The sequence below is a fragment of the Dunckerocampus dactyliophorus genome, chromosome 6 (genome assembly GCF_027744805.1).
Source record: "Dunckerocampus dactyliophorus isolate RoL2022-P2 chromosome 6, RoL_Ddac_1.1, whole genome shotgun sequence".
In the NCBI taxonomy this organism is placed as follows: Eukaryota; Metazoa; Chordata; class Actinopteri; order Syngnathiformes; family Syngnathidae; genus Dunckerocampus; species Dunckerocampus dactyliophorus.
The window spans coordinates 14,356,412-14,381,688 of record NC_072824.1 but is presented as its reverse complement, the minus strand read 5'-3'; the positions used below and the strand labels follow the sequence as shown (position 1 = coordinate 14,381,688).

Genomic DNA, 25,277 nt, shown 5'->3' with positions numbered 1-25,277 from the left:
AGTAGTAAGTCAAGCCTGTTTCCGGTAAACGTTGGCCTCCGCCAAGGCTGCCCTTTGTCACCGATTCTGTTTATAATTTTCATGGACAGAATTTCTAGGCGCAGCCAAGGTGTCGAGGGAGTCCAGTTCGGGGGCACTAGGATCTCATCTCTTCTATTTGCAGACGATGTGGTCCTGATGGCCTCATCGGGCTATGACCTGCAGCGTTTACTGGGACGGTTTGCATCTGAGTGTGAAGCTTCTGGGATGATACTCAGCACCTCCAAATCCGAGGCCATGGTTCTCAGTCGGAAAAGGGTGGATTTCTCCCTCCGGGTTGGGAATGGGTTCTGCCCCAGGTGGAGGAGTTCAAGTATCTCGGGGTCTTGTTCACGAGTGAGGGAAGGTTGGAGCGTGAGGTCGATAGGCGGATCGGCGCAGCGTCTGCAGTAATGCGGTCGCTGTACCGGACCGTCGTGGTGAAGAGAGAGCTGAGCCGGAAGGCAAAGCTCTCAATTTACTGTTCGATCTATGTTCCCACCCTCACCTATGGTCATGAGCTTTGGGTCATGACCGAAAGAACAAGATCGCGGATACAAGCGGCTGAAATGAGTTTTCTTCGTAGGGTAGCGGGACTCACCCTAAGAGACAGGGTGAGGAGCTCGGTTATCCAGAAGGAGCTCAGAGTAGAGCCGCTGCTCCTTCACATCGAGAGGAGCCAGCTGAGGTGGCTCGGGCATCTAGTCCGGATGCCTCCCGGACGCCTCCCTGGTGAGGTGTTTCGGGCATGCCCAACCGGGTGAAGGCCCCGGGGAAGACCTAGGACACGCTGCAGGGATTATGTCTCACAGCTGGCCTGGGAACGCCTTGGTGTCCTCCCGGTGGAGCTGGAGGAGGTGGTCGGGGACCGGGAAGTCTGGGCTTCCCTACTGAGACTGCTGCCCCCGCGACCCGGACCCTGATAAGCGGAGGAAAATGGAATGGAATGGAATGGAATGTAAATTGCAAGTTCCTTGGCACACACATCAGCGAGGACCTCACCTGGTCTCACATCACCCAGCAAATTATGAAGAAGTCCCAAAGGAGACTGTACTTCCTGAGGAGACTGAGGAAATTTGGCATGTCCACCACAATCCTGAGTTGCTTCTACAGATGCACTATCGAAAGTGTCCTTACCGCCTCCATCACTGTTTGGTACGGTAACTGTACAACACGTGATAGGAAGGCACTCCAGCGGGTGATCAAGACCTCACAGAACATTGTTGGGGCAGCTCAGAGTCCTACGCAGAACACACAACCTCATCAAGGACAGCACACATCCACAACACTCATTATTCACACTCCTACCGTCAGGCAGACGCTACAGGAGTTTGAAGTCCAGGACCACAAGACTGGCAAACAGCTTTTACCCACAGGCCATCAGGCTTCTCAACGAAGCACTCGCACACGCCGCACGCAACACACGCACACACTCATAGCACTTTTTAAAAATTTATTTATTTGTATTATTTATTTGTATTAATGTCTCTTCTGTTGTTGTTGCTTAATTTATTGGTATATATGTTTATGTGTTTATGTTTCTTATGTTCTTATTCTTTCTTGTGTTTTCTTTCTTTTCTTGGGAGAATGAACAGAATAAGATTTTCATTGCATGGTATAACTGCTGTTTTACCATGCACATGACAATAAAACTCTCTTGAATCTTGAATTGACTTGAACTTGGTTAGAGCTAAACATCCGCAACGGACCCTGCTGGAAAAACCAGCATAGACCAGCTACCAGCATGACCAGCATAGACCACCATATGTTGTGTTTTTGTGCTGGTGTGCTGGTGCTGGTGACCGGCATCCCAGCATGGTCCACCAGCATAGACCAGCACTGACCAGCATAGACCAGCATGGTCCACCAGCTAAACCAGGACCAAACCAGCATAGACCAGTATGGAAATTATGCTGGTCTATGCTGTTTTTTTTTCAGCAGGGCAGTGCGGGGTGAGGTGGGAGGGGGCACAAGGTGCAGGGGGGACTTTCAGTATCATTGTTGATCCCTAACGTTTGCTCAGGTTATCTGTCAGGAGACAGATAACAGGAGAGAGTTACAAAGTAAAGTTCATGTCAAATTTGATTGATGACCGTGTCAAATTAATTTTTTGTTTTAAATTATTAATTTCATTTACACGATCAACTATGCCTGGGGGCAGGCTACAGAGACAAGACAGAAGAATGGGAGGGGGTCAAGATGGGCAGGAAGGGGTAAAAGAGGAGGGGGCTAGAGTGGGGAAGAGTCTCATACACATGCGCGGGCGTACAAGCACACACATTGACACACATTGGCACACACACACGTTGGCACATTGGCACTCTGCAATGGCTGAGCAGGGAGATATTAAATAATGTTTATATATTTATTTATTATTTTCATTAGTTCAATACTTTAAATAATTAATTAACTGACTTCTGCCGTTTAGATCCGCACTTCCGGTACTCACTTCCGGTCCTGTCACATGGTTATGACGTCACCCCGCTATGAAGTCACTCGATTATGACGTCACCTGGTTTGCACCTGTGACCGTGACCAATGTTCCCTCTAATTTAAAAATAACGGCCCGAGCATTCCTTGGGTCTCTGTGAGCGCCATCAGACGTGCACGGTTGTAGTATCACACCCGTCCAAAACCTGAGATCTTGAGGTAGTCCAACTTCCATTCTGTGGTATTTTGTATATGAACGGGTTGAAAAGGTCAGCAAGGCGTATTTCAGAAAGTAGCTTTCGTTTTGGTCCACCTCACACAAAACAAGCTGTGGAACTACAGTATCTCATCCAATTAATGATCTAAATCTTGCAGGAAACACCTAGGTTTTTTTTTACCATTTTTACTATATTTATATTGTTAATTATGTTTACTATTATTTCCTTATTTCCTTTCTGTTTTGCAGCAGCCTGTTGTGGTACTATTTCATTCTGGAAATGTACTTGAGAGTGATGTACATGTTTGCTTTTGTCTAAATAAAAAAATTTAAAAAACTCAACTGAAAGAAACAACTACCTTCTGGTCCCTTCGGCATCATTCGTGCAAACTTGGCATAACACTTCCTGTATCCTGTAAGTCCGGCCATCAAAATAAAAGCACACCAGTACCACATGCAGGGTTATATTACTTATTGAGTCCACACTTTTCACTCCGAAAACTGGCTGAGCGCAGCCCTCATTTGAAAAAGAAAAAATCTCATCCCTATTCAACTCTTGTTCATTTGTTCCCACATACTCCGACAGCCAGTACACCTTTTTTTTTTTTACTTTAGCTTGGTGCGTTTGTTTCGCTATTACACGGGGTTAGCAAGCAGCATTTAGCGCCCCTGCTTCGGTAGCAATACGCTAACCTGCAAAACAGCGGCATGTACTAGAGTAAGTAACGCACTGTTAATGAATTGCTTGGCTGCGTAAGTAAATGCGTACCAGCAGGCTCTCATTATTGGCTGGACAATGTTTGTCTTGGTGTTGTTACCGCTTGTAAGTCGCCTGTCACTCACGGAGTTGCATTGCAAAATGGTACAGAAAAAGTTATGTGTTTATTTTATTTGCATTTCAGGTTGGATTTTATTTTGCTGCGCAGCAAAGATTTCTTGTGCGCTGAGAACACAAGGTTAGTGCGCAGTTTAGAGGGAATGTTGATGACATGGTCATCAATCAAATTTGACAGGAACCATACTTTCTAACGCTCTAACAGGTTCTCAATCAAGACTCCAGTTGAGTTCCTTTCGGAGCCGTGGCTTTAAAGCACTATAAAACTGAACATACAGAAATAAAACATGTCAATTGCAACTTAGATAAAATACAAATAATCTCTCTGTGGGGTTCAAAATAAACAAAATGCATTAAAAAAGTGCTAGTTTGATACTCATTTACACCGGAAATCCCATACACGCGTTAGCGATTAGCATTAGCATTCTGCTGGGGTCATGACAGAAATTATTGAGAGACACTGGCTTAGGGTGCTCATGCCAGTAGCTGGCCTTGGTGTCTGACATTTTTGACTATAAGGGAAATAGGAATACAACAGGAAATACAATAGAAGTTAGACTGACAAATTGCAGTAAAAATATTGCTAGATGGCGGTCTATAACACTGCGGCGTATTTGCGGAGCCTCCATCTACTTCTGTCACAGTCATTAAGTCAATATGACACCTAATTTTCTTAAAAATACACTGTCTCTTATTTAGCTATAATTCTATAATGAAACTACGTTTACTTATCATTTCAAAAACTTATAGCAGGTTAAAATAAATTGACGTGCAGGACAGCACAAACAGCTGTTATGACTTGAACCTTCAGATTTTTTATGCAATGGCAATCCTGTGCCGCTCTCTATCAACATGGCTGAGGAGGGCTACAGAAAGGACCCACAGAGTGGCGCTGGCCTATATATCACCAAGCGACAGATTAAATGCACAGCCACATCACCGCAACTTGACATTCCGGACAGCCTCTTGTGCAAAATTCCATCTATCTGCTGTCAACGCACCAGAGGTTTCATGACAGAGAGGCGACAGTGGAGTCACACATGTCGTTGTGAGGAATGTCATCGTCGGCTTTGGAATATTGATGTCTTTGCTTACTGCACCACATATAAATTGGGCCTAATGAGGCACTGAAGGGGAGTGGGTTGGTGTCCATATGTGTGTGTCTAGAAATGATCATCACTATATTATATGGTTGTGTTGCAGATATTATTATTACAATATTGGCATTTTCTGCTCATAATGATATCAGCGTGCGAGTGATAACTTATGCCGCACAGCAACAAGCTTGCTAGTTGAGTACGTCCGCACTCTGGAATTATTTCCAAGTTTGGGCTTTGTATTGTAAATATGTGTAAGCGAGGGTCTTAATAAGATGTCCGCTGATCGAGTCAATTGACGACAGCTTGTCATAGTCTAAACCTATCGATGTCAGCGTGTGTGATCACTCACGTTTCAATCGACTTTTCTACCATCTTTTTTTTACACATTTTGCCTGGCTCACACTTTCTTCTGTCTCTCTGGCAGCAGCGAACTAGGTAGCGTTATCTGCCTAGCCTCTGGTCCACGGACTCCAAATGTGAGGTTTTTTTTTCTAATGACGAGGCACTGCCTAGGGACTCCGTGGTGGGCTCTCCCATTTCTGGGGCTGAGGTTGCCAGGTGGTCAGAAAACTCCTCAGTGGCAGGGCCCCAGGGGTGAATGAGATTCGCCCGAGTTCCTTAAGGCCCTGGATACTGTGGGCGTGTCTTGGGTGACACCACTCTGCTGCATCACATGGACATCGGGGGAGGTGCCTCTGGATTGGCAGACCACAGTGGTGATCACACTTCTTAGCCTTCCTGTAAGGTCTATTAAGGGGTTCTGGAGAGGAGGATCCGCCGGATAGTCGAATCTCAGGTTCAGGAGGAGCAGTGTGGTTTTCGTCCTGGTTGTGGAACTGTGGACCAGCTCTACACTCTTAGAGCTTAGTGTTTTGTGGACTTGGAGAAGGCATTCGACCGATTCTGTTCATTACTTTTATGGACAAAATTTCTAGGCACAGCCAGGGCGTTGAGGGGTTCCTGTTGGATACTGCAGGATTGGGTCTCTGCTTTTTGCAGATGATGACCTTCAACTCTTACTGGATTGGTTTGATGCCGAGTGTGAAGCGGCTGGGATGAGAATCAGCACCTCCAAGTCCTCTGAGTGCCATCTCGGGGTTGGGGATGAGAACCTGCCTCAAGTGGAGGAGTTTAAGTACCTCAGGGTCTTGTTCTTTGCATCGGTTCGTTGTGGTGAAGAGGGAGCTGAGCCGAAAGGCAAAGCTCTCAATTTACCAGTTCATCTATGTTACTACCCTCACCTATGGTCATGAACTTTGGGTAGTGACCGAAAGGACAAGATTGCGGGTACAAGCGTCCAAAATGAGTTTTCTCCGTATGGTGGCTGGGCTCTCCCTCAGAGACAAGGTCAGAAGCAGTGTCATCCGGGGGAACCACGGAGTAGAAACGCTGCTCCTCTGCACTGAGAGGAGCCAGATGAGGCATCTGGTCAGGATGCCTCCCTGGAGAGGTGTTCAGGGCACATCCGACCGGTAGGATGTCTCGGGGAAGACCCAGCACACGTTGGAGACACTATGTCTCTCAACTGGCCTGGGAATGCCTCAGGATCTGCTGGCAGGAGCTGGACGAAGTAGCCGGGGAGAAGGAAGTCTGCGCTTTCCTGCTTTGGTTGCTGTCCCTGTGACCCGATCTCGATGATGGATGCATAGTATTACTCTAAAACAGGCACCAAAGTACACAAGTAACAGGTGGGTTGGTTGGCCCTGCCAACAAGGTGTCCCTTATTTATTTTTGCACAAGTTGGCAACCCTACCAGTTAATTTACCGATTTTATTATATTATTGAATATTTTTTGTTACTGACGAAATTCTGCTCCACACTTCAGCCTAGTAGTTGACAGTAACAGCGCAAATGAGCTAGTTTGCCAACCGACATAACTCGCAAAGAGGAAGAAAGGAGACAAACACCAAAGAAGAATGTGTGTGAAAAGAGGACGGTGTTGGAGTTAATAGTATTTATCAGTAATACAGTCAAAGTGAGAGAAAATGTGAATGTTTACTTTGCAAGTCGATTTCGGTTTGCTCACCTAAATGTTATGCTTGCGCTCCTTAAATTTTAAGTAAGGGGCCACTGTCCTCCTAGTAAAAAAAAGTTAGTCTGGAGCACTGCCTGGGCGCGCTGGTTCTATAGCGGAATTAACGGAGGGAATTAAGCTTCCTGTCAGTTATTCCGTCTCTTTGTCCCAGTGGGGAGAGGCGGGGCACTAGCGAGTGTGCCCTCACTAGTGAGTGTGCCCTCACTAGTTGTGTGTCATGTGCCACACGATGAAATACTTTTTTCGTGCCTGTTGTGTATAAAACACAATCTGATATCAATTTAAATTTGCGCATCGTCATTTTGTGACATGAAAAGTTTGTGACAAAGACAATGACATAAATAATACAAAACGGTGGACGTTACGTTTCAGCTGCTGTGAGTCGCGAAGTATAAGACCTCACTTTGCACCAAATGCCTTTTGCTGCATCCAAAACATGTACTTTGACCAAACTGCGACAAAGCATTACACCTCATTAAACGTAAACAGCGTATTCCACACACAATATTGCTAAAAGTGAATCAAGGAAGTGTATATGCAAGTGAGCTGACGTCTGCATTGACACACAATGTGAACTTCAGAGTATTTCCGGGTTGTTTCTCAGTCTTTTTGTCAATATTCAGACTATAACGAAAGTGACCCAAATTACAAATATGGACTAGTGTCCATGATGCGCGTTACGTTTTTGTTTTCTAGTGATCTATTTTTTCAATACACTTTGGGGAAGTATTGTTTTACATCATGTTTCCGCGGAAGGTGAAGTGTGTTACCCGTGCTAACTAACAAGGCACTGAAGAACGCTTCAATGCAAATTAATTTCGTTCACAGAGACTTGGTACTCCATTTTATTTCCAATTGTTTTTATTGTTGTTTGTGTTTTTTATTGAAGTGGGTTATTTTCTTAACAGAGACAGGGTCTATTTTTTATTGTTTTTGGTTATGATGGTGATTTGTATTTAAGTGCAATTTTTGCTAAAAGGGAGTCCATTTTATTTTGATAGTTTTTTTTTGTCTTTTTATGTTTAATTCATTATGTTGTTTGTTTGTTTATTCAGTTCATTTATTGAAAAGCTCTTGACATTCCAATTACAATGTTAAATACTCTTTCCTCTTTAGTTTTTTGCTTTTGAAATCCTGTAGTTGCATTATTATGCCATATATTAGCATTTCATTCATGAAAAAATGAAAACGTCAAAAACGTCAAGAGCCCAAAGACAAAACAGCACAGTTTTGGCCTTTGCAATAAAAACGCTGTGCATTACATCCTGTCAGACGGCATCTAACAAAATAAGGGTCTCCAAAAAATACAGGTAGCTTCAATTCGCAATGACAGCACTGGTTATGTGAGAAGGAAGTAAGGCATCTTGGTCATGATTTTTAATGACTTTTGTCGAGACAAATTGTTTCAAATAAATATGGCACTTTGACTCTTCCATTGCATACTGCAATATTTGGCTAATTTTGTGTTTATTTGTGAAATGCATCCAGTGGCATCGCAGTAAAAGAAGCATAATGTGTTTATTCACCACACAAGATGTGACATGACATTAGTTTGAGGGAAGAGCTGCTGATATTATCGGTGTCGGTAATGAAGTACTGGACAGTATAGGTAAAAAGCCGGTATCGAGCATCTCTAGTCAGAATCCACAGGTGCATCTTTACGACTATTTATAGATGTTTTATGTTGACGTAAGGGTTATATTCATTCGAACATTACACTAATTGCACCAGAAACAGGAGAACCAATGGCCCAAGTAGACTTTATTAATCATTTTCACCGACGCTTACAGAGGTACAAGTTGGTGGCAGGATGTGCAAACATGCATGAAACAACATACAAAGCCACTGCACTTGCACTTGTCCCAATAATAATGTTAGTATACATTGACACATCCAAATACAGTAGTATTCAAATATGAAGAATCATTCATTATCATAGGACATATTTATAGAAAAATATAAAGTCCTTACTTTGAACTGACACAAACGTTTCACAACAAAACACACATTTGCACATACTGTATGCTGTGACACCCTTGTAGGCTAGAAGAGAACAAGCGTGTGTCATTTTCAGCTTTTATAAATAAATATATATATTGGATTAAGTGCTGCTGTGGCATACTTGGCATGCAAGGACATGTCCAACTCAGCTAATTTAATGCACGATCACAAGCGTGCGTGTTGAGTGTGGAAAGTGATCGGGATGTGTACGTGTGTGTGTGTGTGTTAATAGAATGATAAGGACATGCTGCATATTCACCTGATGTAAAAGCTGCAGGTTCGCAAGACACATTCATAGTGTGGGTTTCTCTGTCTTTTACACCACACGCTGTTCACTAAACATACTTGTAGAAGCGATCAAAGGCAGGGTCATGTCCTGCCTCCCAAGATGGAACTTGGGTGTGGGGTACGTTCGCACTCAATACCTCAAACAGAATTGCCTTGCGATTGACTGACTCGATGAATATATGGCAGATAGCTTGGGTATGTTCAAGATTTCTTCCTTAGTGGGAGTTTTTCCTTTCTTCTGTCGACAAAGTGTTTGCTCATGTTGAATTCCGTTGATTTTGTATGACTAGCATGTGTATTATTTACCTGCTCCTAGTGTAAAGTGCGATGAGGTAACTTCCGATGTGAATTGCCGCTGTAGAAATAAAACTGACTTGACCTGACTTTTGAATTTTGACTAATGTGTTCTAGACTTTGTTCTCGAGAAGCATGACTTTTTTCTTGTACTCTCAAGCCAAGTAAGTCAGTATCAATGATCAACAAATGTAGGAAGATCAAGGCAGTTATTTCTACTAATCCTCCAATTCATTCATGCCCACAAACTAAATTGAATGCATTCTAAGTGATTGGATTCTCTACTCATGATGAACAACTGTTGTCAGAGGCAATGGTAAGTTACGTTAAGTAGATGAATGATCAGAGGATGAGGAGAGGAGACTCATTGCCTCCTCGTGACTAACAGACGCTGATGTCAACAGGGGTCGACTGGGAGAAACAGGACATTACTGGAGCAGATGCAAGCTCAAGATTGGATCAAATATCCATCCTAAACAGATTTGCTGTGGATGCTTGGGAATTTAATGGAGAGATGGTGACTATAAAGGGCACCGCATTGCAGAACGATGACAGACAATGACCATATGTACATTGAAGTTCTCAAGGATAGAAAGAATCATGGTTTTACTGTTTGTAACACAGGTCTTCAAAGTGCCACAGTGAGACTCCTGACCGAGAGCATAATACAGTTGGGGCTTCTCCTACTCTCTGAAAAACTGATTTTGCTGTTTACTCTCTAACTTCAGGAACTTAAACATTATTTAAATTTGCTTCGCAGGTTTGAAAACTATATATTTCTTTTCTTTCTTGCGCATCTCCTAAAGTCATCTAATGGTAACTCCTGTTTTGAATATCCTTGGTATAATGCTAGATGGGCAAAAAAATAAGACATATAACACCTGTAATTCTGAAACATAATCTCATGAGAATTTAGCAGGAAATTGTACACATACAAAAAACATCCTTAATTTTGCCTCACACCATTATTAAAGTACAGCTACTCAAGACAAATATAAATGCAACTTTAGTTTTTGCACGCATTTTTCACGAGCTGAACTCATAGATGTTTTTCCATGTACACAAAAGGCGTATCTCTCTCCAATATTGTTCACAAATCTGTCTCAATCTGTGGAAGTGAGCATTCATAATTAACAAATAATTCATCCACCTCACAGGTGCAGCATATCAAGATGCTGATTAGACAGCATGATTATTGTGTGCCTTTGATTGGCCACAATAAAAGGCCACTCCAAAATGCACAGTTTTTAACTGTACTGAATTATCATCCACGACCGTCACCTCATGTTGCAGCATGATAATGCACAGCCCCATGTTGCAAGGATCTATGAACAATTTGTGGAAGATGAAAACATCCCAGTCCCTGCATGGCCAGCATACTAACCGGACATTATTTTTACTCTATTTTCAATAATAATCTGTATTTCTCTTGTTAGTGTTGAGCTGGGTATGTGTACAGTATACAGTAGTGCGAAAAAGTGTTTGCCCCCTTCCTGATTTCTTTTTTTTTTTTGTGCATGTTTGTCACACTTAAATGTTTCAGATCATCAAACAAAATTAAATATTACTAAATGACAACACAACTGAACACAAAATGCAGGTTTTACATGAAACTTTTCATTATTAAGGGGAAAAAAAATCCAAACCTACATGGCCCTGTGTGAAAAAGTGATTGCCCCTTTGCCACTTGCCTCAGCTAAGGTTAGTGTTCATGACTCCACCATAAGGAGGACGCTGGGCAAAAACGGCCTGCATGGCAGAGTTCCAAGACGAAAACCACTCCTAAACAAAAGGAACATCAAGGCTCATCTCAATTTTGCCATACTCTGTTGTATGACGAGACAAAAGTTGAACATTTTGGAAGGTGTGTGTACCATTACATCTAGCGTAAAAGTAACGCTGCATTTCAGAAAAAGAACATCATACCAACAGTAAAATACGGTGGTGGTAGTGTGATGATCTGGGGCTGTTTTTCTGCTTCAGGACCCGAAAGGCCTGCTGTGATAAATGGAACCAAGAATTTTTTTGTAAAACAATCCGCAAGGAGAATGTCCGGCCATCTGTTCGTGACTTCAGGCTGAAACCCACTTGGGTTCTGCAGCAGGACAATGATCCAAAACACACCAGCAAGTCCACCTCTGAATTGCTGAAGAAAAACAAAATGACGACTTGGGAGTGGCCTAGTCAAAGTCCTGTCCTGAATCCTATTGAGATGCTGTGGCATGACCTTAAAAATGCGCTTCATGCTGGAAAAGCCTCCAATGTGGCTGAATTACAACAATTCTGCAAAGATGAGTGGGCCAAAATTCTTCCACAGCGCTGTATGAGACTCATTGCAAGTTATTGCAAACACTTGATTGTAGTTGTTGCTGCTAAGGGTGGCCCAGCCAGTTATTAGGTTTAGGGGGCAATCACTTTTTCACACAAGGCCATGTAGGTTTGGATTATTTTCCACTTAATAATAAAAAGTTTCATTTAAAAACTGCATTTTGTGTTCAGTTGTGTTGTCATTGACTAATATTAAAATTTGTTTGATGAGCTGAAACATTTAAGCGTGCCAAATGTGCAAAAAGATAAGAAATCAGGAAGGGGACAAACACTTTTTCACACCACTTTATATACTGTATGTGTATTCATATGTGTAACTGTAACTGTATGAAGCGCTATTGTCAATCCTATAGATTAATTCATAGTTGTAACTTGTGATTATTGTAGAGCTGTTGTATTATCTTTGAATGTCCTGTCATTGTACTACAGTATATGTATGTGTCTCCCCCCCTTATTGGTTTGCAAGTGTGCATGTGTATGCTTTATGTCTTTTGAAGTCTGTGGACCCCAGGAAGACTAGCTACTGCTAATGGGCATTTTACAAACACCTATCTAGCTTCTGCAGTATTTGAAGCAAATGATGGAAACACGAGATACAGACTGACTTTTGGACCCCCCAATACAGTGAAGCTAAACTAAGGCACACCTGTGCAGTAATCACACTATCTATTCAGCACCTTGATTTACCACACCTGTGAGGTGGATGAACTATGGATTATGAATGCTCACTAGTAGGAGCGTCCGATACGCATTTTTCACTTCCTTTTCGACTCCGATATTGCAGCCATGAATATCGATCCGATATCAGCACAGATCATACATACTTTTATTACGTGTTTAGTACTATGGAATGTTAGAAAAGGCATGATCGAGTGATATTACTCAAACAGAGAATAATAGTCAGCAACAGTAGGTATGAGAAAAACTGACCCAATGACTTCTTGGTGCATCTGGTTTATAGTCCTATCGACAATAGGCATAATGTAGCGAGGCCCGATGTGCACATGAACATGTCATCGTTGGCTCCTGTTTCTTAAAGCCAATGACGTGTTGCTGTCACGTGGAAGTTTCTCAATCTTTGCAAATGTTTCAAACAGTGGTGGATGTTTCAGGAAGCCATGATGATGCGAAAATCCTTCCTCAAATGCACAATGAGATTGGTCGTGTTAAACTTCCCCAGTTCTGTGCCACCACGGGAAACTTGTACATGACAAGTGTCGCACTCAGCTTTTTCGGATTTTAATGAAAAACACAACCACACGGCTGACAGTAATCCTACACTATCACATGCTGTTGTTGGGATCATGTGGGCTCTACATGCTGCATAGAAGAGGTGCTGGCACGGCGTCTGGAATGAACTGCTTGTATCGGCGTACCGATATCAGAGATTTTAGATGCAGGCCCATCCGATATTGTTTTTTTTGGCTGATATCGGACCGATGTCAATATCGGCTCAGGACACCCTTACTCTCTAACACAGACTTAGACAGATTTGTATATATTTGAGAGAGATAGGTCTTTTGTGTACATAGAAACAGTGTGACGGATTTGAGTTCAGTTTAAGAAAAATAGGAGCAAAAACAAAAAGGTTGGTTTTATATTTATGTTGAGTATGCAGTATATACTTGTATATACTTGTATATATATATATATATATATATATATATACTGTATACAAACTATGGTCATGGTTTGGTGCTATGGTCAAACTGGACTAGTCACTACCAGTATGCACTAACACAAAAATGCCATTACATTACATTTTGTTTTTTTTTTCTTGCGAGAACGGGCTGTTTGTTTCCCGGACCTCCCGAGCGGGTTTTCAAAGCTCTTAATGGAGCCTTTAATACGGCATGTCTCTCTGACGAGCTAAACTAAGTGACAGTCTAGTAAATATTAGCATCGGGAAGGTTGACCTTGCGTGAACATGTTCATGTGTGCTTGCTGATCGTGCCCACCTGCTGACATTTTCCATCTCACTTTCTCACTGTTGTTGTAAAAGTGTTTGTCTAAAGAGAGCGGCAAAGGCAGAGGACTATACGTATGTACACTTGTAGAAAGTTTAAACAAGACACTAGAGCACAGTGCATCGAGAGAGAGAGCAAAGGAGAGCAGGGCCCCTTCAATGGGAGGATTATAGGACACAAAAAGTACAAATGTATTAACAGTCAGCAGCTCCATGGTCCTAAAGTGTGCTCCTTAAGCTTAAGGTTTGCTTAAAATCATTCCTTGTCTGTTTTAATATCACTTTCAGGATATCACATATTCATATGCATATGCATTCATATATATATTTATATATACATGAATGTCTTTTAGCAGGTTTCCACAGAAATTAACTTTTAAAAGTGGTAATCCGCGACATTATTATGGAAATCTTGCCTGCTGGCCACTAATGGCCCCTGAACCAGGCTTTGGACAAACTTGATCTTTTAATTATATGCTAGAATTGACAGCTCAGAAACAGAGAAGGGACCCCCCCCCCCACACACACACCTCCTTTTAAGTCGTCCCATTCTTTAAGAGCTTGGCAGCTGTTTTTTGGCAACAACAGTTGACTAGATAATTAGTATTAACCACGAGGGACTAAAATCACACACCCCCAACTATCACTTACTTGAGCTAAAATGTCATTAAGTGTTTGCAGAGGTCGCCAAGCCACATTGTTAGAAAGCGTCATGTCAGGAAAATAAAAAAAAAACTGTTGTGCAGAACCTGTCTGGTTCATTACAAAAATGAAAAAACCTTAAATAACTTTAAATAATACAAATTTAAATGTAATTTAGAAAAAGATTTTTCCAGCTCAAACAATGTGATAGACATGCCATTCTCTTGTGTAGTAAAGTCCACTGAAAAAAACTCCTAAACTGACCCTTCACACAGCCGAGCTGGACACTTGGAGCCAGCCCACATCTGTGTAGGCCCCGGTCACGTGCCAGTACACTGCACCCATGAGTTTGGTCCACACCATCTGCACTTCTGCGGTGAAGAATTCTGGAAAGTCTTCGGACAATACCTCCAGCATCACCCCACTCAATATCTGCAATTGAGAACAGATACGATGAAAACACAGCCGGATGTGAGCAACTGGGAGATTGGAAAAGTGAGTAAAACAAGGCTATGGAGATAATATATGAAGCGATTGAGAGCGTTAGGTAAGATGGGAGCAGAGCTGCAATTCACTGTTGCAGAAAGGTGGGCGAGACAGGTGAGAATTGAAAGTGTAGACGGTGAAACATGAAAGGGCAGGGTGGATAGGCGACACAAAAGCGAATGAGAGTGACACACGGGAGTACAAAACACTGCGGAGTGAAAAAAGTGGGCCATACGTTGCATAAAGAGACGTGAAATATACAGTGGAAAATGTAAATCAGCCGCACAGAAATGAATCCGCTGGAGTAAACAACCTCTGTGGAGAACAGGGAGTCTATCTTATTTTGTGGTGATAGAGAATAAATGCACATTTAAATTACAGTTGCGTGCTCTTGATGTGTGATAAGTGATCCTGCAAGTCATTTTTATAGCCATTTTCCTGCCTGTTTATGATTCTCAATGGCCCGATTTTAGATTTGCATGAATCTTAAAGATAATTGCAGGGCTTAGTATTAAATTATCTCTCTTGTCAAACGACAGTCCTTTAATGCTCATTTGAAACATTACACTTAACAGTTGAATGGATCCCCACCTACTGTATATAACAGCCATTTTACAAAGTGGTTTTGGTGTGCATGAAAAAAAACAGCACCTGACTTAACAATCCTATTTAATGAACAGTATGAATTGGTTTACTTGCAGTAGTGGTAATCGATCCCTGGACATGATCCATGCTCGCTCATACTAGTATATACAGCTATTTGTTATTGGTATATTTGCATAAAATATGTTCGACGTGCAGAGTGTAGATGTACAAAATACATGTAATGATTCATTCATAAAGTTATTCAATCATTATAGCGGAAGCCAATGCCTTCAATAGTGCTAATGTGACGTCTGTGCAGCTGCATTGAGAAGATGATTTTAAAAAGACATGAAGAGGGGAAGCGTCTCCCATCACATGAAGAGGAAAGCGTATTCCATTCTTTGAGTGATAATTATGCAACCGTATGGGGGAAATGAAGCATTAGATGTGGAACATTTTGGATGGCGGTTTGTCTGATGTGGTGATGACAACAGGTGGTGATTCTTTTATGTTGTAACTTCCATCATTTTGTATTCCAAGTCAAACGTCGACAATCATTCAATGATGGCAAAAACCACGTTTTTAATTGGTGTGTTCAATGCGCCGCCATTGGGCACGAAGTAAACTGTGCTCCAATAGGGATGCGTGATGAATACTAGGGAGCTGTTAATTCACTTTTTATCTACAAATCTTATGAAATGTGGGCTTCAACTCATGATTATTTTCTTAGTCGATGAATCTAAAGCTTGTTGTTTTGATTAATCGAGTAATCGGTTAGTCCCTAGACAGACCAAATCAATATGAACCAAACACAAACAGTTAGTGGTTTGGTCCGCAACATAGAAGAGGCAAAAATGTCGATCACTGTTTTCTAAAGTCAAAGCTGATGTGTGTGATTAGCTTGTTTTGCCTGAAACACAAAGATAATAGTTATGCTTTCATGGACGACTAAGGAAATACATTTTTTTAAAATTACATTTGAGAAGCTGAAATCAGAGGATTTTTACATTTTGTGTGAAAAAATGATGAACCAAACATCAAAATAGTGGTTGATTAATTGGATAATCGATTGATCATCGATTTACCCCGATTCATTGTTGCTGCTCTGGTAGGTTTATTATAACAGACAGAGACAGAATGTCAACAAATCCAGAGCGTCTATAAATTAATGTTGTGTCTCCGTTAAACTGTTTCCCCTGCAACCTGTGTTAACTAAGGAACCTTTACATTACAATCCGATTAGAACAGATGCTACCTTTATACTTTGCTACGAGTTTTTTCTTGAATTCAATTGTTTCTCAGCTTCTTTATCAAAGTTCTGGCCCTGGCAGCTTTTTTGCAGCAGTCCTAAAGTTGACAAAAAAACAAAGATTCCTCTAAAACTCAGAAATACGCAATGTGCCTGAATGCCTCCTTAGCGTTAACACTTGAAAGGAGGAAGAAAGGAGACAGAAAGTGAGTTTTTCATCATTCTGTGTGTGTTTTACTAACATACAACACACACACACACACAATAAAGATAATTAAAGGATTCCCTGGCTGGAATCTGTCTACAGTGTCCGACTCTAAAAGAACCACTATCCATTTTCACAGAGACCGAGTCACCAATGTGCGGATGCTTTATTTGGGCAATCAACTAGTTTATTCGGGGCAAGGGCTGTCACAAGATCTCACGAGATTAAAACATAAAAACATTTCTCGTTCAGTGGGCACTAGGCTTGGGACGATAATAAATGAATTAATTTAATCGAACAGTAAATGCAAATAAACGTGATAATTTTGCTGTCCTCAGTGTTCATGCGTGTCTGTTTTCCTTGAAAGAGGATTCACTGTGCATTGGGTTCAGCACCTTGGCGCGTTTGTTCCATAGAACAACGGCATGAACGGAGTGAGCCCTTTTCAGTCATATAGTCTATTTGTCTCTGTGGGTGGAGGCAAGCAATGCAGAAGAGTGTGACCCCATCCATCTTCTAGCAGGGCACATATAGACAAACAACCATTCACACTCACATTCATACCTATGGACAATTTAGAGTCGCCAATTAAGCTAACATGCATGTTTTTGGAATGTGGGAGGAAACCGGAGTACCCACAGAAATCCCACGCACGCACGGGGAGAACATGCAAACTCCACACAGAAATGCCCAAGCGGAGACTCGAACCCAGGTCTTCCCGATCTCCTCGCTATGCTAACCACTCAGCCACCGTGCGGCCCCCGGAAGAGTGTAACGTAGTAGAAATTGTATTAGTAGACCACAATATACTGTCACATATTTTACATATTTATCCAAAAATAATGGGGCTTACTGTCACCTTAAAGTACATTGGTTCCACCTTGTGTTTAATAGCATGAGCCTTTCCCACCAGGGCCAGCACTGATGACATTTTCTCCGGGTCATTGAGGTTCTCCACCACAGTATTGATGGCGTTCATCACCCTGCGGGCGTGGTGTCGAAGCTGGCAGCTACGCTCCATCTCCTCAGGGTCCTCCATGTCTTGGAACTGGCTGAAGTACTGTTTGGCAGAGGGGAAGTTCACAAAGAACCTGGGGACGAATACGCAACAATGTTATTTGTTTCATTCCTTCTAGTCACCCACCAATCCATTTTCTGTCACGCTTATCCTGTTTTGGTTCACAGAATATCTCAACGGACATAGAGGAAGATTATACTCCAAGGTAAATTCCAAGGTAATTGTTTTGTGCCTTTTTTGTTTTTTGATACAACTTCCGGTTTAAAACGCCATGCAAAGGGGCCTCATACTTGTGTCAGAAAGTATGCATATTTAAAAGAGCAGTAAAATCACTATTGGCTAAGCACTCACATACTCTGACCTCATTTAAATGTTATCAGAGCTCACGCTGACCAAAATTTGTGGATACAATTCATTCCCAGTTCCAGTTTGGCTGTGGGCATCCTTGCTAGAATGCAGAGTCTTTGTCATGCCAGGCCAAGAAAGCCTTGGTTTGCCTGTAGCATTTCTAACTTGGCTCTACCAGCTGTCACCATGCACACACACTGTTTTCCTGTATGACAGCAATAATACACTGTCATGAAGGTTTAGTGCTATGCTTCACACCAGAGGCCAATAGTCTCTCTAAGATTTTGCAAAATTGACGCATCAGTGCCATAGCAGACATTTGTTTGTCTATTTGTGGATTTGACACAGAACCCAGTGAAACATGGAATACATGTGTGCACTTTCATACAGCCACACAGAATGCTGCTATCAGATAACAAGATGCATCCAGTATGAAAAAAGGCGTTTTCAGACAGGACAAGAAAGAAGGAGAAGCGAGGCTCACATGTTTGATTTTTGTGCTTGGTGCTATTGCCTTTTACGCTGTCCTGCCTCTGTTACGCCTTTGATACCACAGCTGAAGACAGAAAACTCCCGACTCAGCCTAGATCTCAGCTGCGCTTTCACTCAGAACAAAAACACCGTCATTGGCTGGCTTTTCAGTCACCGTTCATACAGTCATTGGCCGAGCTACACATACACCAGTTTATGTCTTTACATTAGCACATACTCAGGGAATAAATGACATGCATGCCATCAATGTGCAGTAATCCCTCGTCTAACACGGTTAATTGGTTCCAAACCCATCAGTGAATTTCCGCCAAGTAGGATTCCGTATTTATAAATGAAACATTTTCATAGTTAAAACATAGAAAGCATGTTTGCCACCTTCTAAATATGTTTTTTTTAACTTAATTAGAGCCAATTAGACATGAACTAACACCCCTATAGTCACCTTTACGCTCACATTACCCAGTACAGTAGACATAATAAGAGTAATTAGCAATTTAAGAAATAAATAAAACTCATGCTTATGTGTGTTACTGTACATTTTTCACCTAAGGGAGCTGAGTGAGGCGAAGTGGAAGTGACGTTGGGGGTTCAGAGTTGAATTTGTGTGGGTTACAGCCGCAACAGGAGCCCGTGTTTTTATTGGGGATTATTATGACTCATGTGAGATCATTCACACCGGTAATAAAAGCCTGTTGTTCCGGCGATGAAAGTCTGGTGGTTGTGTGTCTCACAGAACATTACAGTAACATTACCGACAGGCAAAATAAAATTAAAATAAAATAAAATATAGACCAGTCGGCTTGTGTTCGTATCTGCGAATGTTCGCTAGTCGGGTGTTCGTAAATTGGGGACCTAGTGTACTACATATCATTCACGTCTTTGAAGGCATCTTTTGCATGCCTTATATTTGTATTTTGCTTAATTTAGCAATTTTTATGCTTGAAAATGCTTAATTTAGGCCAAAAAAATGTAATGTTTGCTTAAAAATGCATTTATTTATTTTTTTTAGTGATAACAGGCTGCAGTCAACCACGAAACAGCGTGAGATTTGAACCCCGACGTGGCAAAGGACAACTATATGCCACGCATCCTCGTGAAAGAAGGTAAACAGTTGATATTCTACTTGTTTCTTATTTCTTAATTGATTATTTAACTCTGTTTAATTTCTGTCATAAAGCATAACGAGGAACATTTTGTCCCCCAGTGTGAGAGCTCTGAACACATTCTTGCACCTGTCGCTGCATTCCAATAAATCCATTAAATGTCTAATAAGCACCATTAGTGAGGCTCGTTAATCATACTCGGATCAGGTTGGGAGGGTTTTATAATTATTGAGACCACCGTGACCGTGTTTTTCATAAAAAAGACCTTAGAGTCGCTTTTTAAATAGCCTGTAAGAAAGCAGGAAAATGTAGAGGACTCCATTTTTACAATCTTACACAACTTGAGTCTACCATATGACTACTTTAGCTGGAGGTGATCTTTGGTGTAATTGCATTTGCACACATTGTTGACATCACCCACAGCCACTTTCTGTGCGTTCCATGCAGATGGAGCGACATGGCCATGAAAGATCCTTATGCGCACACTGATCTCTGAACCTCTCCACAATAATAACATGTCAACCGTGCAAGGCTGTCACCCCCTCGCACAGCCTCAGATTGTTGGATAATGAAGGAAGTGTCAGCCAACTGTTGATAATTACACTCTTTGTCCATCATTGGGTGTATTAGAGTGATGCAGTGAGGGGTAATAATGGCTGATGTGGGTTGTGTTTGATTTGATGTTGACAATATGCAGGCAGCCCTAAAAATGAAACAAGCCGCAGACCAAAGAATGGCACCAGCACTGCACTTTGGACACCTGTGCGGTAGATCTAGATGCCAAATAAAATGCTTAAATTGCAACGAGCCTGCATGCAAGCAGCTTGACAACACAAGCGCTCCATCAAACATAGGCTAAATGAATTCATTATGTGCGTAATCAGCCCGACAGCTTTGGCTTGATGGATTTTAGCGTTCCTCGCAAGCGATGGAGAAGAATGACTTGACGTTTAATTCTGTTTTCTTCAAGGCGTGACACAATGTGGTGAAAAGACCAAAAAAAAGAATGAAAGCGGAGCACACGGGGAGAATTGTGAGTGCCAAAGCGTATTTCTGTTACCCTCAGATAAGGCCAGACACACCCACGCACAAAAAGATGCTCCCTGTCCTTTTAATTGCTCCTCCTCAGGGGATTCTGTCACCCCCAAATCAGTTCGTCCCACTCATATTAGTCTCTTTGGTTACGGATTGGCGTCCATTTTAACAATCCTTTCAGGGTTCTGTAAGTGTGGCATATTCCACGCAGTGAGTGAAGAAAAGCACAGTGCAATGTTCCGCTTTTTGACGATCCACATACTAGAACAGGCTATTTTTTTTTCGGAAAAAAAAGAGAAAAAAAAGTCTGAAACGTCTTATGACGTCTTATATTCGGGGTCTACAGTACATGCAACTGGTGGCGCCAAGCGAGTCAGAGCTTTTCTTCCTGTGACTCACACACACCAATGACGTGGAGAGATGCAACCTTGACACAGAAACAAAAGTGTCACAAAGACTGGACAAGTTCGCAAAAAACAGAGGAGGAGTTTTGATGCTCATTTTAAGATAGTGCTGATCAATGAAGCAGAGTCGTCAAACAACTGTGGAGCACCTAAGAAATATCACAATCTACCAGGGGGGGTTTTCACTCATTTGAAAATATTGTACAGTAATCCCTTATTCATTGCAGTTAATTGGTCCCATACCCGGTGGTGATAAGTGAATTTCCACGAAGTAGGATTCCTTATTTATAAACCAAATATTCTCTTAGTTAGAGCGAAGAAAAGCTGTTTACGACCTTCTAAATACATATTTTAACATTATTAGAGCCCTCTAGACATGAAATAACACCCAAATAGTGACCTCTATACTCGTGTTACCCAATATAGTAGACATAAAAGACAGAACATAAGCCATTTAAGACACAAATAAGACATAAATACACTCAGGTTAGCATTGGGAGAGTCGTATTGGATGAGCACTTCTTTTGTAAACTTTGACTTTCCGTTTTAGGCTATTTTTTACTCATACAGTGTTAGAAGAAACTTGACTGTTGTCATATAAACCCTCCACTGTTGACAGAGTAACTGTTGATAAGACTCACGGGGTTCCCCACAGGTCTGCTGTTCAATTGTGGTGGTGGGTTCCGAAAGGGATAGATGATGTCATCGTCTAATTTGCATAATTGCCATGGGGTGGCTGCTTTGGCCTAAACTCCATAATGCGACTTATAACGACTTGTATATCAAGATTATTCTTTGGCATGTAAATGACAAGAGAGGCATTTCAAAACAGGTTACAGGTTACAAAGGCTCCTCTGTTGGCGGCTGACGCATGCGGTAACGTATTGAGTCATTTCCTGTTTTTGGACGTGTGCACTCCCAGTGTTGTAGTTGCTCTGTGTAGCTGTTGTATTATTCTCTCTCAAGACTCTTATTAATCTACTTGCTGATTTCCTGTTCGTGGCTGCTTCCTCTCTGCTGTAATGCGGTTCCAGCTACGCTTGTGTTAAAGTTTACTAAGCACTTTTTCGTCTCACTTTACATTCAAGCTAGCTTAACGGTTAGCATGGTTTCGCTGTCTCCTCCTACTCTTCGCTTGGGTGCTGAGCAATTCCAAGTCCTCCAGTGATAACAGTACTTAAAGAAATGCAGTTTATTTGCCACCAATGCGGGCGAGGATTAGTAACTAGGAGCGGCTTTGCACCGTGAAAGGACTTTTAGCAGTTTTAGCTGCTCAGCTTGTTGCTCTCAATCTTACAGGACACGGCTGGATTTCCTCATCAAAATGCGATAGGGCGATAGACTTCTCTATCGTAAGCCAAATGAATATTGTTTCTACTGCTAATCATTGAATGGGCCGCAGGGTGGCCGAGTGGTTAGCATGTTGGCCACACAGTCAGGAGATTGGGCAGACCTGGGAATCTCCATTGGGCATCTCTGTGTGGACTTTAAGACTCTAAATAGTCCATAGGTATGAACGTGAGTGTGAATGGTGCCCTGCGATTGGCTGACGACCAGTCCAAGGTGTACCCCACGTCTCGCCCGATGGCAGCTAGGATAGGCTCCAGCATACCCCCGGATGGATGCTTATCATTTATATCGCCCATTCCTATATTTCACTATGTTGTAGCGTAACGTATTGTAGACCTTGCGGGCACTTTGCAAACAACAGTTAAAAGTTCCGTGTTTGTTTTAGCACTTAGTTGTTGCTACCCACATGGAATGGTGGTTCATTGTTGTGTTAACTTACCTCTTACGTGCTGTTTAACTTTCGGTGTTTTATTTTAATTTTACCGTGATTAAGACTGTTTGACTGTCTGTCGTTTGCAACTTGTTGGCTGCAGCTGAAGTGCATGAAGTGCAGACCCTGTAACGTTACAGTGCCATCTACTGGACAGAGTATCAAGTATCTGTGGCGGTCAATTTTTATTTGTGGCGCCCTGCCACAGATAAATCAATGAATGGGAAATCTTGACTCACCTTATGAGCACTGACACCCCCACGTCCTCACAGTTCTTGTAGACATGCCCCCAAGTGTCCTGGATAATCTCCCTCTCTACGTCGGACAGCGGCTCGGTGCGCTCCGGACGATCGTTGCAGTCCACCTCCCGCACCCTCACTCCGAGCAGCTGCTCCTGGCTCCGAGGCAGCGGCGGAGACTCCCTGCGAGACATCCTCCTCCGACGCAGAAGCCTGGAGGCTCCGAGCAAGGCCCGGGGGAGGTAGGGAGCGAGGGAAGGGGGGAGGGAGACGGAGAGCTGAGACCCCACGGCGGGAGCTGGGAGATGTTACGGGGATGAGAAGAGGAGTGGAAAGGAAGAGCAGGAGGAGGGGAGAAAGGTGGCAGGCAGGATGAGCCACCAGAAGAGGAAAAATATCTCCTTTGGTTTTCCTTCCTCCACCTAAAAAAACTTCTTACTCTTGACTTTCCTTACTTTATCCTCTTCTTGTCAGTGGTGCTGATGCTGCTCCCTGTCATACTTGTTCCCTGGCTCGCTCATCCTTTCACACAGGCTGTGTGTGTTTGTGTGTGTGCGTGTCTGTGTGTGTGTGAGAACCTGATGGAATGAGTGCAGTGTGGGGAGAATAAAAGAGAGAGGGGCACAAGGAGAGAGAGAGAGACATAGAGGGAGGAGAGACTTTGATCCCTTTACATTGAAAATATTTGTTTAAACCTTGGATAATAACTGAAGTATGAAGAATGCTAACGTTGAATTCGTAAAAACAAACAAAACAAACAAACAAACAAAAAGACTGTATTATCAGTGTCAGTGTCCAGCACTGTTCTTTATGCAGTGCCCCAGTCTGGAAAACAATGTCATCCAAAAATTCCAAGCGACTTAACATTTTATAATGGAGCACTTTGCCACATTGAAAAAGTAATAATAATCTGAGATTTTGAGAATAAAGTTGTCAATTTAGGAGAAAAAAACGTGGTAAATTCACGAGAATAAAGTCGTAAGTTTACCAGAATAAAGTTGTATATTTAGGAGAAAAAGTCATACATTTACTAGAAAAAAGTCATATTACAAGAATAAAATCCTAAATTTATAAGAAAAAAAAGTCGTAAATTCACGAGAATAGAGTCGTAAAATTACCAGAGTAAAGTCGTATATTTAATAGAAAGTCATACATTTACTAGAAAAAAGTCATAATATTACAAGAATAAAATGCTAAATTGATAAGAAAAAAAAGTTGTGAATTCACGAGAATAAAGTCGTAAATTTACGAGAAAAAAAAGTTGTAAAATTACGAGAATTAAGTTGTAAATTCACGAGAATAAAGTCATAATATTTTGTGTCAGAGGGAAAATAGAGCATAGCTCTTCAGGAAGGAAGGAAGCTTGCCTCTTGCTTCAGGCAAGCTTTTATTTATAACGTGGCAGCAAAACAGAGGAGTTGAGCACAGATTAGCATGTCTAGTGCTCACTTCTGACTTTCTTACCCCCCCTCCACATGCCCAAGGCCAAAGGTCACATAAATCCCCCCTTTTCATAGCTGTCTCAGGCAATTGCCTGTTACAACGGAGTATTAATATAATCTGAGATTTCAAGAATAAAGTTGTAAATTTACGAGAATCCATCCATCCATCCATTTTCTATGCCGCTCCTCCTCATTAGGGTCGCAGGAGCATGCTGGAGCCTATCCCAGCTGACTTCGGGCGACAGGCAGGGTACAAGAAAAAGAAGAAAATCTTTTAACTTTATGTTACAGGCGTTGCCTGAGACAGCTATTAACAAGGGAGGACTTATGTGACCTTTTCAGCATGGGGCCCACAATTCCTGGCACCCCTGCTTGTATAATTATTAACTGCCACTTAAAGACACACATTAAAACATGGTTTGCGGTTAAAAAAAAAACTACATGACATTCTTAGGAGGCAATGTTAGAAAATATTAATAAATTGCGTTATAATTGCTGCTATAGAGAGTGCCATTATTACGCTATACATTATAGATCCGTTACGCCATCGTGTGGCTATATTGATTAATTACAATCTCGGCGACAAAATAGGAGACGCGAGCTTCTATGGTAGATTTCATTTCGCCGCGCCAGTTACTTTACCAATCATTCGCCACTCACTTGTTCATGTGTACGGTGCCTTCAAAGTCCTCCGGAAATTAGGAACGCGTTGTGACCACACAACATTCACTACCAAA

General features: G+C 42.0%; 1 protein-coding gene across 2 annotated transcripts; it reads right to left on the bottom strand.

Annotated features, from left to right (window-relative positions):
• Positions 1 to 9,304: 9,304 nt before the first annotated feature.
• Positions 9,305 to 23,706, bottom strand: cygb2 (cytoglobin 2). 2 transcript variants are annotated; one of them, XM_054778812.1, is made up of 4 exons: positions 23,554 to 23,706; positions 23,099 to 23,396; positions 17,539 to 17,770; positions 9,305 to 14,586 (listed from the first exon to the last, which is right to left on the bottom strand). In XM_054778812.1, exons 2-4 carry the CDS (start codon positions 23,290 to 23,292, stop codon positions 14,422 to 14,424), a joined length of 591 nt encoding a protein of 196 aa, XP_054634787.1. In that variant the 5' UTR covers positions 23,293 to 23,396; positions 23,554 to 23,706; the 3' UTR covers positions 9,305 to 14,421. The 2 variants fall into 2 exon arrangements, with proteins under 2 accessions (XP_054634787.1, XP_054634786.1); XM_054778811.1 differs by having other exon boundaries at positions 23,099 to 23,705.
• Positions 23,707 to 25,277: the final 1,571 nt, after the last annotated feature.